Source organism: Gobio gobio, assembly GCF_949357685.1.
Source record: "Gobio gobio genome assembly, chromosome: 4".
NCBI classification, from domain to species: Eukaryota; Metazoa; Chordata; class Actinopteri; order Cypriniformes; family Gobionidae; genus Gobio; species Gobio gobio.
The window spans coordinates 51,798,095-51,812,316 of record NC_137100.1 but is presented as its reverse complement, the minus strand read 5'-3'; the positions used below and the strand labels follow the sequence as shown (position 1 = coordinate 51,812,316).

The window sequence follows — 14,222 nt, the reverse complement described above, 5'->3', positions numbered from 1 at the left end:
GATATAGTCGGCTATAAGTAACCCACTTCTAGCCAAAATAACCTTGAATTTGGTTACCTTGAATGTTGTTTCTGCCTAAATAACTTGCGAGATGTATGATATTTCATTATGTAAGCAAAGTCATCAGGGATTACAAGGTGTTTGGTTTCATTTCTTTGAAAATGAGGACTAGACTACTCTTGGGCTATGGTTAGATGGCTATAAAATTTGACAGCCCAAATTTTGCCTTGTTTTAGCCTAGATGTCAGGGCTGTGTTTGGACAGCTATTAAACATCTTTTAAAGGCAAAATTGTTTGCTGGGAACTGTTCTCCCAAACAGTTTTAAAGGGTTAGTTCACCTAAAAATAAAAATTCTGTCATTGATTACACGCCTTCATGTCGTTCCACACCCGCAAGACCTTTGTTTGTCTTCGGAACACAAATGAAGATCTTTTTGATGATTTGAAGAGATGGGAGCAACCCAATTTACAAATTCAAAGTAAAAAATGTAAAAAAAAAAAGTAATCCATGTTACTTCAGTGGCAGTGGCGTGCACAGGGTGGGGGTGTATGAGTCCCTGCCCCTTTAATCACAAATGCTTGTCACTTCTGTCAGAGCTAAGGAAACCCAACTAGGGCCTAGTAGGTTTTTGAATCAAAGCACTTATTCCATTTTTAGCGAGGGACTTTTCGTTTTAAGATAATCTCATCTTTGCCATCTCTGAAACTCTGAACTCTGCAGGTGGATGAGCAGATGCGAGCGTGCTACGAACAAAACATGAGCGAATGGCTGGGGTGTGAGGCAATTGTTAGGCAGAGAGAGAAAGAACAGCACGCAGTGGCATTAGCCAAGTGTTCGTCTGGGACGAGTATGGACAGCACCATGCATAGAATTATACACCGTGACTCCACCATTAGCAATGAGGTGAGTGCAGATCCATAAAGCCTAAATGCATCTTTGGCAGGCATTGAAGGCTTTTTTACCACACTGAAAGGTTTGTTTTTGATTTGATGTGATATTTACTTAAGGATGTGATGTGTTTGTCATTCAGTCCTCGCAGAGCTGTAGTTCAGGCAGGCAAAGAGATTCCAGGCTGCAGAGTGACTCCAGCAGCAGCACTCAGGTAAACCTCTGACTAATGTTGCTGCCAGTACATGAAAAGTTTGTCTTCAAAAAACCATGTGAGTACAAATGGTGCCCCCCTTGACTGATCTTCCTCACCCTCACACTCTTTCCTGGTAGTTCTTCACTTCCCAAAACCCCTTCCCCAGGAGTAGCCTACTTCCCTTTGGTTTGTTTTTCCAGGTGTTTGAATCCATTGAAGAGGTCGACCAGATTGAATCTGAGCTCAAGAGTGATGACGTCAAACATCTTTCCAAAATCTCAAATGGGACACCCCAAATTGGCACCAGTTCTCCTGACTCTGGTCACCCCTCTTCCAGAAATTTCTCCGTTACTTCTGGTCAGTCGGACTCCTTGAGTACAGAGGACAGTGGGATACATGAGCCGAACCTCAAAGCCCAACCACAGCCAGTAGTATCAAAGGAAAGAGTTACGAATTCATCTGGAGAGGAAGGAAAGCTGACTGAGGAAGGTGAGACCAAAAAGGTTGAGAAACGGGGTGAAGATAACAAAATTGAAGTTAAAGTATCTTTGGATGCAGTGGTGGCAATATCAGAGGGAAGCAAGAAGGCCACGGAGAGCTCTGATGAAAGGGCAGAGGTTGAGACGGAGGGGTTAAAAACAGCTCGAGATGCCTTTGAAACTCCTGCAGCAGCTCACAGCCACATGACCAAAATGGAAGTGGGTGAATCTCCAGAGAAAACTTTGACATCAGAAAATGAAGCACTGACACCGCAAACTGAGCCAAATATTCCCAAAGCAACAGAGGTCGTGGAATCGACTCCTCCAGAGCCAAAGATGAATGAGAATCAGGTAAGAGTGGACATTGAAACATCCCAAGTGGGAATTAAAGATATTAGAGCAATCCGAAAGGAACCTTTGGTAACAAAAGATCATAAGGTATCAGATGCATTTGAGCAGAAGGTTGTAGCTGACACGCTGGTGTCTGATTCAAAGGACGATGATACAGAGAAAGAAACAGCGAAAACCAATGGAACAAGCATGGATAAAGACTCTGAGATATGGATGGGTGATGCCAAAAATTTAAGTGGCACACAAAGAGTGTTAAGATCTGATAATGATAAAGAAAAGAAGACTATGAAGACCAATGATTTACCCAATGATGATGAAAGAACAGGAAAGAGGAAAGCAGTTTCAGATCTCCCAATAACCTTTGGTGCAGAGCAAACAGAAGGGAAGGTTGTCACAAAGAAGACCACTCATAAAGAAATGCAGAGGAATGCTCCAGTAGTTGAAGAGATGGTGGTGCCGTTGGTGCATGAAGCTTTTAGCACAAGAAAGATGAGCGAGGCCCAAGATGAAACGGAGTCGGACGAGTCTCCCTCTGCCATTGAAATGGAAGAGATTCCTACAGCTAAAGTGTCATTGGTTTGGGAAAGCAAGAGTTCAACCAAAAGGAAGATAAAAAGTGAGCAGGCATCAGTACCTGTATTGGAGCTCAGGCTGGAGGAAGCTCATGGAAAGCCCAGCTCTGAAGAAAAAGACTCTGAGGAGCCAGAGATGGAAAGTCTCTGCCCACAGCTTGATTCCCTGGCTGTGAACACTGAGAAGAATGAAGCTGCCTCTCCAGTGTCCTCTATAGGGACCACTTATTCTGTAAGCACGTTTCAGAGATGTATTTTGTTATTAATATAGTTTGTATTTCTTATAAGGTGAATTCAGATACTCGTGATCTAAAGCTGTTCACCTTTGTAATTGCAGCAAGAGCTTTTGGACATGTACACTCTAAATCTGCATCGCATAGATAAAGACGTGCAGCGCTGTGACCGAAATTACTGGTACTTCACACCTGCTAACTTGGAGAAACTGCGCAACATCATGTGCAGGTAACAAAATCATTCATTCATTGGCCTTCACTGCCTGTGCTCTGGACATGAATGATGCCTCAAATCATGTGCCTTGTTGAGGAGAGGTCTATTATTACTTTTCTAAGAAGGGATGCACAATATATCGGTACAGTAATTGATATTGGCCAATATTAAAGGTTTTTTTAGTTAATCAATATCATTCAATATAGAATATGCTACCGTTCAAAAGTTTGGGATCAGTAAGAGCTTTTAATCCCCAATAACAACCGGTAAAACTGACAACACAAGCTCATCCGGGTAACTGAAGTCGGTGCTTTACGCTTGCTAGGAATGTTTTTTGTAGAAGTTTTGCGTTTGGACAGCTAATAAAATATTAAAACTCAAATCAATACTTTGTGTACAGTTATTTGATTATGCCATCTGGTATTGTGGACTCGCGCTCTCTTGTTCCATACAAATGCCGCTGCTGCCTTTTTGCAACAATTGTTTTGTACACTGTAATGGATATCAATATAAGATAACAAACCGGTAAGATTTTAAAACAAATTCATCTCAAATCAATATCTTATCCCCATAATTATTAATGTGGTCAAATGCCGTGTAATAAGTGGTATGACTGTACCGTATCCCTTAAATGTCTAGTTTGAACTTGCCGCTTGCTAGCAACTGCTTTCTTCGCAGAAGCTTTACACTTATAGATCTAATAAAATATTTTAACTTAAGGCAATATTTAATGTCTAATTATTTACTTATTTGCAAGTAGATGTGTAATAAGCAGGATAATGCACATCCAGCCAGTTGTTATTGCAGAATAAACCCCTTCAGAGTGATGCAAGGCCCCTCACCTGATCACTGTTTCTGGGTTTATTCTGCAACAACAACCGGCTGGATGTACATTACCCCTTACTTAACATACCACTGGATTGCGCGATTGACCAGAATCAAGTATTCCACAGAGCCATGTCATAATGTTTTTGAAAGAAGTCTCTTCTTGCTCACCAAGGATTTGATCAAAAATACAATAATATTGTGAAATATTACAATTGAATACAATTTTAAACATATTTTAATATATTTCAAGATGTAATTTATTCCTGTGATTCTTGCCAGACTGCATCTGTGTGCAGTGTGAATGCTCTAACCTGTTAAAAAATATGTATCGCATACTGACTGCATATGTACTACAAACGGATCATGTGATACAGGCATAATATGCTTATTTGCTGATAATTTCTTTCATGATTCTTTTATTAATAGAAAGTTCAAAATAACAAAATGAAAATCTTTTATAAATGTTTTACTGTCATGTTTGATCAATTTACTGAATAAAAGTATTAAATAAGTATTCAATTCTTTCAAAAACCAAAAATGGTACTGACCTCAATCTGGAAGGGTAGTGTACATCTTGGCCTATAGTGGATATTTAATTGTACATGATAATTGCTACTATTTTTAAATGTTAGATAACCTTTGCAATCACCTAATGTTCAATTTAAGTTCATCTTTAATAACATTAATCATTTAATAAGTGATTAAATGTAATTCTTAGCAATTTCTTAAAATGAATACCATTTTCATTAATTTCATGTACATAAAAAAATGTGTCAACTTAGGAATCACAATATTATACTGTAGATTAAATAGGAATTCTGAAAATAATTCAATTTGAGTTTATCGTATTGGCTAGATTTTTAATATCAGCGCTTCTTTATTTTATCAGACTCACGATTTTCACGTGGCAGATGGTAAAACATGCAAAAACACAGACAGGCTTAGGGGCCAGAATATTATTTACACTTGAAGATGGGCTGTTTGACTTTGGCCATTGAGCAACCACCCAGAAGACCCTACACTCTAAAACAAATAGTGCTATATGGCACTAAAAGTGGTTCTTGGCTCGTAATCATAGGGGAACCACTTTTGGTGCTATATAGCACCATATATTAACAGGTTCTGTATACGAGTGCTATATAGCACCTCAGTCAACCCAAAGAACCGCTGAAGAACCACTGAAGCAAGATTTGGTGCTATACAGCACTTAAAGTGGTTCCCCTATGATTACGAGCCAAAGAACCACTTTTAGTGCTATATAGCACAATTTTTTTTTAGAGTGCAGAAACCATCTAAGAACATCCTAGCACCACCCAAAAGACCTCAGCAACTGCATGGCAAAGCACTCAGAACATCTGGTGTTGTGATGTAACTCAAATATCCCTGTATTGACTGTTTCTGCAGTTATATCTGGCAGCACCTTGAAATCGGATATGTCCAGGGCATGTGTGACCTGCTTGCTCCCTTGCTAGTTATTCTAGATGATGGTGAGTCTGTCTTTGTGAAACCTGTTTTTCTTCATCTGTGTATTTTTGAGTTTTTGAGAAAAAAGATAGAATGATTACAAGTATGTTTAGCTTTTCTCATATCTGTTCTCATATAATCTTTCAGAGGCCATGGCTTTCAGTTGTTTCACCGAACTTATGAAAAGGATGAATCAAAATTTTCCTCATGGAGGTGCGATGGACACCCACTTTGCCAACATGAGATCTCTGATCCAGGTCAAACATCTGCTATAGACCCGTTTGTTCAAAAACATGCCTTTTAAATGTAAAATGTGGATGTGAATTTTTTGCTCTTTTCCTCCGTGTGTAATTAGATTCTAGACGCAGAGCTGTTTGAGCTAATGCATCAGAATGGAGATTACACCCACTTCTACTTCTGCTATCGCTGGTTTCTTCTTGACTTCAAAAGAGGTAATGATGTCCTACACATAAAAGAGAAAAAAAACCTGCATACAATGAATATAAAAGTAAAACTCAAAACCTCTGCAATGAGATGAAGCCATATTTTGCTTAAAATGAATCTAATTAGCAATTGCAATACCATCTTGTTGATTGTGACTCAGTAATTTAAAACATATTGCATTAATATTAGGCTACGCACAAGGCTCTACTCACATTACCATGTGATTTATGTAAGATACGTTTAATTTTATTAAAGCCCAGCCCCAGTTAAATTAAAAACCAGAATATGAGATTCTGCCCAGGGCAATGCTTTCAAACCAATTCAGAAATGACAGCTCCCCCTGCTGTCCATGGAGACCGTTTAAGTTATACTGAAACAGGAACAATAGGCCTATTAAATACTACAGGTACTACATAACATATGTATTTTAAATCCTCAGAGTTGGTGTATGATGACGTGTTTGCTGTTTGGGAGGCCATCTGGGCTGCTAAGTGTGTCTCCTCCAGCCATTTTGTGCTCTTCATTGCTCTTGCATTGGTGGAGATCTACAGAGACATCATCCTGGAGAACAATATGGACTTCACAGACATCATCAAGTTTTTCAATGGTAAATATTTATTCATTATATACCCTGGTACAGTAATATCTCATTGTCAAGAACCTCTTTTTAAGAAAAGAGGACCATTTAACCTAATGTAACCTACAAGGGTTTATATATATATCTCTTAAACTGACAAGTAAAGTGACATTTAAATAAATGTATTCATGTTAAATTCATGTTAAATAAATGTAGAAATTATATATTAAATTTATCAACAATTTTAAGTGCCACATTTAAATAGCATTTTTATAAAAATGTACAAATTGTTTTTTATTTCTAGTTGTATTTAACATGATGTATGAATGTACTGTTACATGCAACTACATTTTTAAACATTAACAAATTGAATGTTTTAAATATATATTTATTTCTCTATTTAAAAAGTAGTTAATTTACATTTAGTTTTATTTTGTGCTACTCTTGGATGTACCCACAATTGTAATCGATATATGGAGAAATTGCATTATGGTTATTTGTTTTATTATTTTATAACATCTATATTATTCATATTATAGAAGTTATAAAATTATTTGAATAATTGCACCCTGATATCCCTTAATGTTGTCTCTCTTTTCTTTTTTCTTCAGAAATGGCTGAGCACCACAATATCAAGCAGATTCTGACTCTAGCTAGAGACCTGGTGTGCAAAGTGCAGACACTTATAGAGAACAAGTAATTCTGAAACCTCTCACTTCTCTTGTTACACATGTTCACAATGTATCCCATCAACTCTTGCTACTAAACAACAGGGAGCATTCGGCCAAAGCTTAATTAGCTTCATGTGTTTAGGGAGCATAACATTTCTAATGCCAAACATCTTGATCTACCTGAAATCAGTCAGTGTGCAATTTTTTTCATGGAGTCATTTGGCTTCTTAATCAGGTTTTACTAAAACCTCATAGTACATAACATTTCATAAGTAGATGCTGCTAATGAGTGGTCATTCACTGTATGACATGGAATTTTTTCCTATAGAGACAGAGCACATTTAAGCCACGCCCACACCGGGGACAATCCAACGCTCTCCATTGACTTTGTATTGCGTGAAGCGGCCTACTTGTCATTTCTGACTTAACAAATAACAAAAAACAGAACAATGTCTAAAAGCTGCTGTGTGACAAGGTGTACAGCAAACAAGCTAAAAAACACAGAAGTACGTTTTTATAAGCTGTCGACCCAAAAAAACGAGCATTTAAGGAGATAAAAGTGGATACAGGCAATAAGACGTGAAGCATCAGCAGGAAGAATGGGTACATTTTGAGATCCTGACACTCAGTATGCCTACGTGTGCGGTAAACATTTTGTCACTGTTAAGTCAAATATCCAAATGTCACTTTTATATATTATATTTCCTGTCGCTGATTACGTTCCCCTCCATTGGGTGTAGTTCTCAGCGTAATATAACATGTCATGCTCTGTCTCAATAGCCTGTATCCGCTTTTGTGTCCTTAAACGCTCGTTTTCTGGGTCAACATCTTATAAAAACGTCTGTGTTTTTGGTTCTGGGTTTTGTTTAGCTTGTTTGCTATACACTTTGTCGCATATTAGATTTTATACATTGTTCTGTTTTTTGTTATAAGTGTCAGAAATGACAAGGAGGCCGCTTCACGCAATACAAAGTCAATGGAGATGGTTTGATTGTTTTCTCCCACGGTGGGCGTGGTCTTCAGATTATGACGCGTGTCGCTCTGTCTCTATGTCTACAATGCAGACAGGATTGCAGTCACTAATGACTTGTAAGCTCTATTCCACAACCTAGTGTGCTGTCTTGCTGTCTACTGCCTACATAAACTTAAATTGAATCTCATGAGTGAATGATTTGTTTCCATCTTGATTTCAATAGAATTTGGTTGTATGTTACTAAGCTAACAACACATAGCACACAAAAATACTGGGTAAAGTAGTGTTTTGATCTGATTTAACTTTTTATTAATACTTTCAAGTGAACATAAGTCTTTATAAATATTATGTACACTGTTTTATTTTTGTATCATGTTGCAATGCATTCTGGGATTGCCTTCTCCATGCATGAGATGCTGCCTTAGAATTTGACCAAAAGAACGTATCTTAGAAGGCAGCATAATGTTGCAGAGATGTGCCTATGATGCCTTAAAATGCTGCCTATGTAGGCAGCTCACTAGGTTTTGAAACAGAGCAATAGAGTTCAGGTCAGGTGCATTTTACTGCTAAGAGGCGGTCACACTAGATGTCATGGTCCATTCACTTCCTTTTTTGCGCATACAAAAGACAGAGAAGATGCACACATATCATCGTTCAAAGGTTTGAAAACGTATGCTCTGCAAGGCGTCAATTATTTGATCAAAAAATACAGTAAAAACTGTAATATTGTGAAATATTATTACAATTTAAAATAATTGTTTTCTATTTAAATATATTTTAAAAATGTAATTTAATCCTGTGATGGCAAAACTGAATTTTCAGGAGCCATGATTCCAATATTTAGTGTCACATGATCCTTTAGAAATCATTCTACTATGCTGAGTTTGCTTAACATTTTTGTGTAAAATATGATTTTTTGATGAACCGTAAGTTCAAAAGAATAACACTTATTTAAAATAAAAATCTTTTGTAATGTTATAAATGTCTTTACTGTCACGTTTGATCAATTTAATGCATCCTTGCTGAATAAAAATATTTATTTATTTCTTATAAAAAAAATCTTACCTGCCCCAAAATTTGAATGGTAGTGTACATTCATAGAAATTCAATCTTGCACTGAAATGAAAAAGATAAGCTGCTTTGTTTGTAATGCCGTGGGAAACTGTAATAGATATTTATAGAGTAGATAGTATATTTAATTTGTATTTATTATTTGTTAAAAACAGAAGCCCTAGAGCATTATATATTCAGATATTTGTTGTGGCGTCTGAAATAATACAGGATCATTTTGCATGCTTAAAATCCAGTGTGACCGCCCTCTTAAAGGGATAGTTCACCCCATAATGAAAATTACCCCATGATTTACTCACTTTCAAGCCATCCTAGGCGTATATGGCATTCTTCTTTCAGACAAATACAATCAGAGGTCTATTAAAAAATGTCCTGGCTAATCCAAGCTTTATAATAGCCAAAAATAGCTTCAAATTACCAAAATGTGAAGCTCAAAAAAGTGCATCCATCCATCATAAATTCCACACAGCTCAGGGGGGTTAATAAAGGCCTTCTGAAGTGAATCGGTGGGGTTTTTGTGAGAAAAATATCCATATTTGAAACTTTATAAAGTAAAATATCTAGCTTCCGCCATACCGTCTTCCGGAAGCTAGATATTTTACTTTATAAAGTTTTAAATATGGATGTTTTTCTTTCACAAACCCATCGATTCACTTCAGAAGGCCTTTATTAACCCCCCTGAGCCGTGTGGAGTACGTTTATGATGGATGGATGCACTTTTTTGGTCTTCATATTTTGGGCTGCCATTCACTGCCATTATAATGCTTGGATTAGCCAGGATATTTTTTTTATATAACTCAGATTGTATTCATCTAAAAGAAGAAAGTCATATACACCCAGGATGGCTTGAGGGTGAGTAAATCATGGGATAATTCATTTTTGGGTGAACTATCCCTTTAATGATCCTGTGTGACCTGCACACTTTATTTGTGTTCTCTATTCTGATGTGCCATTTTTAATAGGTTATCCAGATTTTCCTGTGTACAACTGTAGCAGCGCTGTGCTTTCAGTCAGCTGACCTTTGGCATGTGTTTTTGTAACCTGCTTATTTCCAAGTCAGTGTCTTTACTGTGAGTTGTTTCACTAAATCAGATCAGGTTATTGTATCACAAAGTATATTATTGGAAAATACCAAGGAATGCCTCTAGGTATTAGATTTAGTACAGAAAAAAACGTGTCCGTTAATAGTTACAGTGTATTCCTTCTCTTTGTGTTATGGAACTGATTAATGATTTGTGTTTTTCATCCGGTTTATGTCATGTTTGAGTCAGTACTGTGTTTCACTGCTTTGGTGTCAGTCACCTTATGAAAATCTGACATTGGGATTTATTTGATGTTTGTCTGTGGAAGCCCATTTCTGCTACCTAAGAAAAAAAACATGCTTTGGTAAATCATACTTAAGACATTAAACGGCATAGTTATGACATGCGTAAAAAAAAATCATAGTTAAGTCATAATTATGGTGAAGGTGACTTTCAACATCATAATTATGACTTTATACTCAATTATTAATCTCATTAATATGACTGTCATAATTTTTTACTTTTTATGTCATAATTATGAGTTACAAAAGCATTATTTTTTTTCTTATGTGACAGAAATGGGAAAGTGTGTGTGTCTGAGTGTGTGTGGACCAGGACAATTCACAATCACTACCGCAAGGCCTTGTCTGCTTGATGTATTCTTGCTGTTTGTTGACTGTACAGAAAAATACATGCTATATTTATTATATAGAGAGAATCTATATTATTAACTTTGGTGTCGTTGGCTACATGGTTTTCAGAATGGACACTAATATCCACACAAAGAAATTAACATCATCAGTGCTCTTATTTATTTTTTCATTAATGAATTGATTGTTGTATAAAATTGCACATTGTTGCTTCTTCATCCTTCAAACACACACTATCCTCTGTTGTAGCTCTTATATCTCAGTACCTTATAAAATCTTGAAATCACAAAAGTATTGATCCTGTGATCAAACCAGGACAGCTACGGGTCTGAAAGCTGTGGTTAATCAGGTATGTACACAATAAGGTGCAATCAGAATGTGTATCAAATCACAAGTATATATTTTCCACATGTCTGATCTGTAAAATAATGCTAAAAATGACTATTTAGGCAAGAAGCAAATCAAAATAAAAAGTGTATTCCAGTATACTATTAACACTCTGAATTAGCATCTAGCATCTCATTTGTAATCTGATATGAGCTGGTGTTAATCAATGTTCCTGCATTGCATCTGGTTGATTACTTCATGTGCAAAAGTAAAAATGTATATATAATTTGTTATACATTTATTTAAATCTGAATGTATGCATTTTGTCTGTTTTTTATGTGAATGTTCTTGCTACACTGGTCAATTACTACAAAGTGTTACATTCTAAATATATATTAAATGGTAAATGTACTTGTTTAAAAAAATAAATAAAATGGAATTGTTCTTATTTTCCCAGCAAATCTAACCATCATATTCCTGCTTCTGTTGGCAATGATTGTGTGTGTGTGTGTGTGTGTGTGTGTGTGTGTGTGTGTGTGTGTGTGTGTGTGTGTGTGTGTGTGTGTGTGTGTGTGTGTGTGTGTGTGTGTGTGTGTGTGTGTGTGTGTGTGTGTGTGTGTGTGTGTGTGTGTGTGTGTGTGTGTGTGTGTGTGTGTGTGTGTGTGTGTGTGTGTGTGTGTGTGTGTGTGTGTGTAAAAAAAATATATTTATTATGTATTAGTCTTTGTTTTTTAATGAACATAAGTTTGTAATTAGGTTCATTGGGGTTGACTATGGAGGCTTGTTTCTGTAACGGAATTAAAAGATAGTTGCGACTTTTCATCTCACAATTCTTTTTTCCCTCTTAAAATTACGAGATGTAAGCGAGTTATAATGTCAGAATTGCGTGATATAAACTCACAATTTAGACTTTTTTCTCGCAGTTGCAAGTTTATATTTCGCAATTCTGACTACTTTTCTCAGAGATAGGGGTAGAGTGGGGGAAAACGCCCCCCTTAAGGAAAATGTGACATTACAGTGAAACAAAACATAAATGTGACTAGAATTGCCATCCCGGTTTTGAGTGACTATGGCAGGAGTTATTCACCAAATATTAAAATTGCTCAGCCTTCATAATTAATTAGTATTTTGACTGAAAATATTTTTGTTCAAAGGGGGCATTTTGCCCCAGCGGTGGGGTAAAATACCCTCTTTCTTACCAACAAGTTTGCTTCATAGATCAACAGCAAAATTAACAGACTAGTTTTCAATCTCTAAAAGTAAAAGGCAAGTAATGTATCAACATGTATAGGCCTATATACACTCACCTAAAGGATTATTAGGAACACCATACTAATACTGTGTTTGACCCCCTTTCGCCTTCAGAACTGCCTTAATTCTACGTGGCATTGATTCAACAAGATGCTGAAAGCATTCTTTAGAAATGTTGGCCCATATTGATAGGATAGCATCTTGCAGTTGATGGAGATTTGTGGGATGCACATCCAGGGCACGAAGCTCCCGTTCCACCACATCCCAAAGATGCTCTATTGGGTTGAGATCTGGTGACTGTGGGGGCCATTTTAGTACAGTGAACTCATTGTCATGTTCAAGAAACCAATTTGAAATGATTCGAGCTTTGTGACATGGTGCATTATCCTGCTGGAAGTAGCCATCAGAGGATGGGTACATGGTGGTCATAAAGGGATGGACATGGTCAGAAATAATGCTCAGGTAGGCCGTGGCATTTAAACAATGCCCAATTGGCACTAATGGACCTAAAGTGTGCCAAGAAAACATCCCCCACACCATTACACCACCACCACCAGCCTGCACAGTGGTAACAAGGCATGATGGATTCATGTTCTCATTCTGTTTACGCTAAATTCTGATTCTACCATCTGAATGTCTCAACAGAAACCGAGACTCATCAGACCAGGCAACATTTTTCCAGTCTTCAACTGTCCAATTTTGGTGAGCTTGTGTAAATTGTAGCCTCTTTTTCCTATTTGTAGTGAAGATGAGTGGTACCCGGTAGAGCACCACCCAATATATCGGCGGGCCGATATTATCGACTATCTGTCCAAACTATCGGTATCTGCATTTATGATGGCCGATAAATGAATATTTAAAAAAAAAAAAAAAAAGGACGAAACACCTCTCAAACACATTGAGTGTTGGCGTTTCATAGTTTGTCCACCAGAGGGCACTCTACAACTCTACTGATCCAGCTGAGCGCTGCATTCACAACACAACGGAGATCCGTGAAGCGCATGTAAGTTGGCAACGAGACATACATTGCTTGAATAACAATTAAAAGAACATCCCCATCAGTTCTCTTAACTCAAATAACATGACAAAATTTGTAACTGCCAAAATATTTAACTGCCAAGTCCAGTTTTGCTGTTACATGTAAGCCAAGAGAGCTGGTAATTACGTTAGGTTGTTACAGTTGACTGACTAACTTTAACTCGGACATTGTGACTGAATAAGATTTATTTCTTTAATAGTCTGACAGTTTGACAGCATGAGACGTATCTCTCCCCTGCCCGTTATTTTGAAAAAGTATACATATTTCTAAATTATAACTTATCATAGACGCTAACCACAAAGCTAGCTAATGCCATGGCTATCAGTGGGAGACCGCTAACATTAATGCGCTTGGAAATCACAACAAACTTATTCTGCCTAAGCCTAAACTAATGCTGCGTTCCAGGCAGGTTTTTGAGCCCGTAAATTACAACTTCAAACCACGACTCACGACTTTGTAGTGTTACAGGCAAAGTCACGCCAAACTGCCTGAGCGCAAGGAATTGTGTGGTAGTTTGATGTAAACAAAGCATGTCGGACCGTACGGGGTGTATGCTCATTTACAATCATTTCTATCGCCAAAGGTGCTTACTCCTTGCTTATTTGAGGGAAACGGAGGAGAAAAACAGCGCAGACGGCAAGAAAAGCTGTTATACCTTTTATTTTACGTTATTTGTATATTTGTTTCATAAACACTGCAACCGTAGGGGGCTGCCATTGTTGCTTCGCGGGCTATGTGACGTCAAAACTCGTAACTGGGAGTACATCGATCTAGTACGAGTTCACTGGTGGGAAGTCACGGGTTTGGCTGCCGTTCCAGTCCACTTTCACGGGTAGAAGGTTGGAAAAACACGGGTTACGGGTTGCCTGGAACGCGGCATTAATCTGCTGTTGTAGCCCATCTGCCTCAAGGTTGTGCATGTTGTGGCTTCACAAATGCTTTGCTGCATACCTCGGTTGTAACGAGTGGTT

At 37.4% G+C, this 14,222-nt stretch overlaps 1 protein-coding gene across 3 annotated transcripts in view; it reads left to right on the top strand.

The window, feature by feature from the left end:
- The window catches only part of sgsm1a (small G protein signaling modulator 1a), a 47,500-nt gene extending 39,424 nt beyond the window's left edge, over positions 1–8,076 (top strand). For 2 of the 3 annotated variants that reach the window (XM_079814867.1, XM_079814869.1), the window contains 9 exons: positions 722–904; positions 1,032–1,103; positions 1,223–2,719; positions 2,825–2,949; positions 5,167–5,249; positions 5,374–5,483; positions 5,582–5,678; positions 6,110–6,277; positions 6,859–8,076. In XM_079814867.1, coding sequence (XP_079670993.1) covers positions 722–904; positions 1,032–1,103; positions 1,223–2,719; positions 2,825–2,949; positions 5,167–5,249; positions 5,374–5,483; positions 5,582–5,678; positions 6,110–6,277; positions 6,859–6,947 — 2,424 coding nt within the window. In that variant the 3' untranslated portion in view covers positions 6,948–8,076. The remainder of the gene's footprint in view (positions 1–721; positions 905–1,031; positions 1,104–1,222; positions 2,720–2,824; positions 2,950–5,166; positions 5,250–5,373; positions 5,484–5,581; positions 5,679–6,109; positions 6,278–6,858) is intronic. The other variant, XM_079814868.1, reaches the window with a different exon arrangement.
- The last annotated feature ends 6,146 nt before the right edge of the window (positions 8,077–14,222 follow it).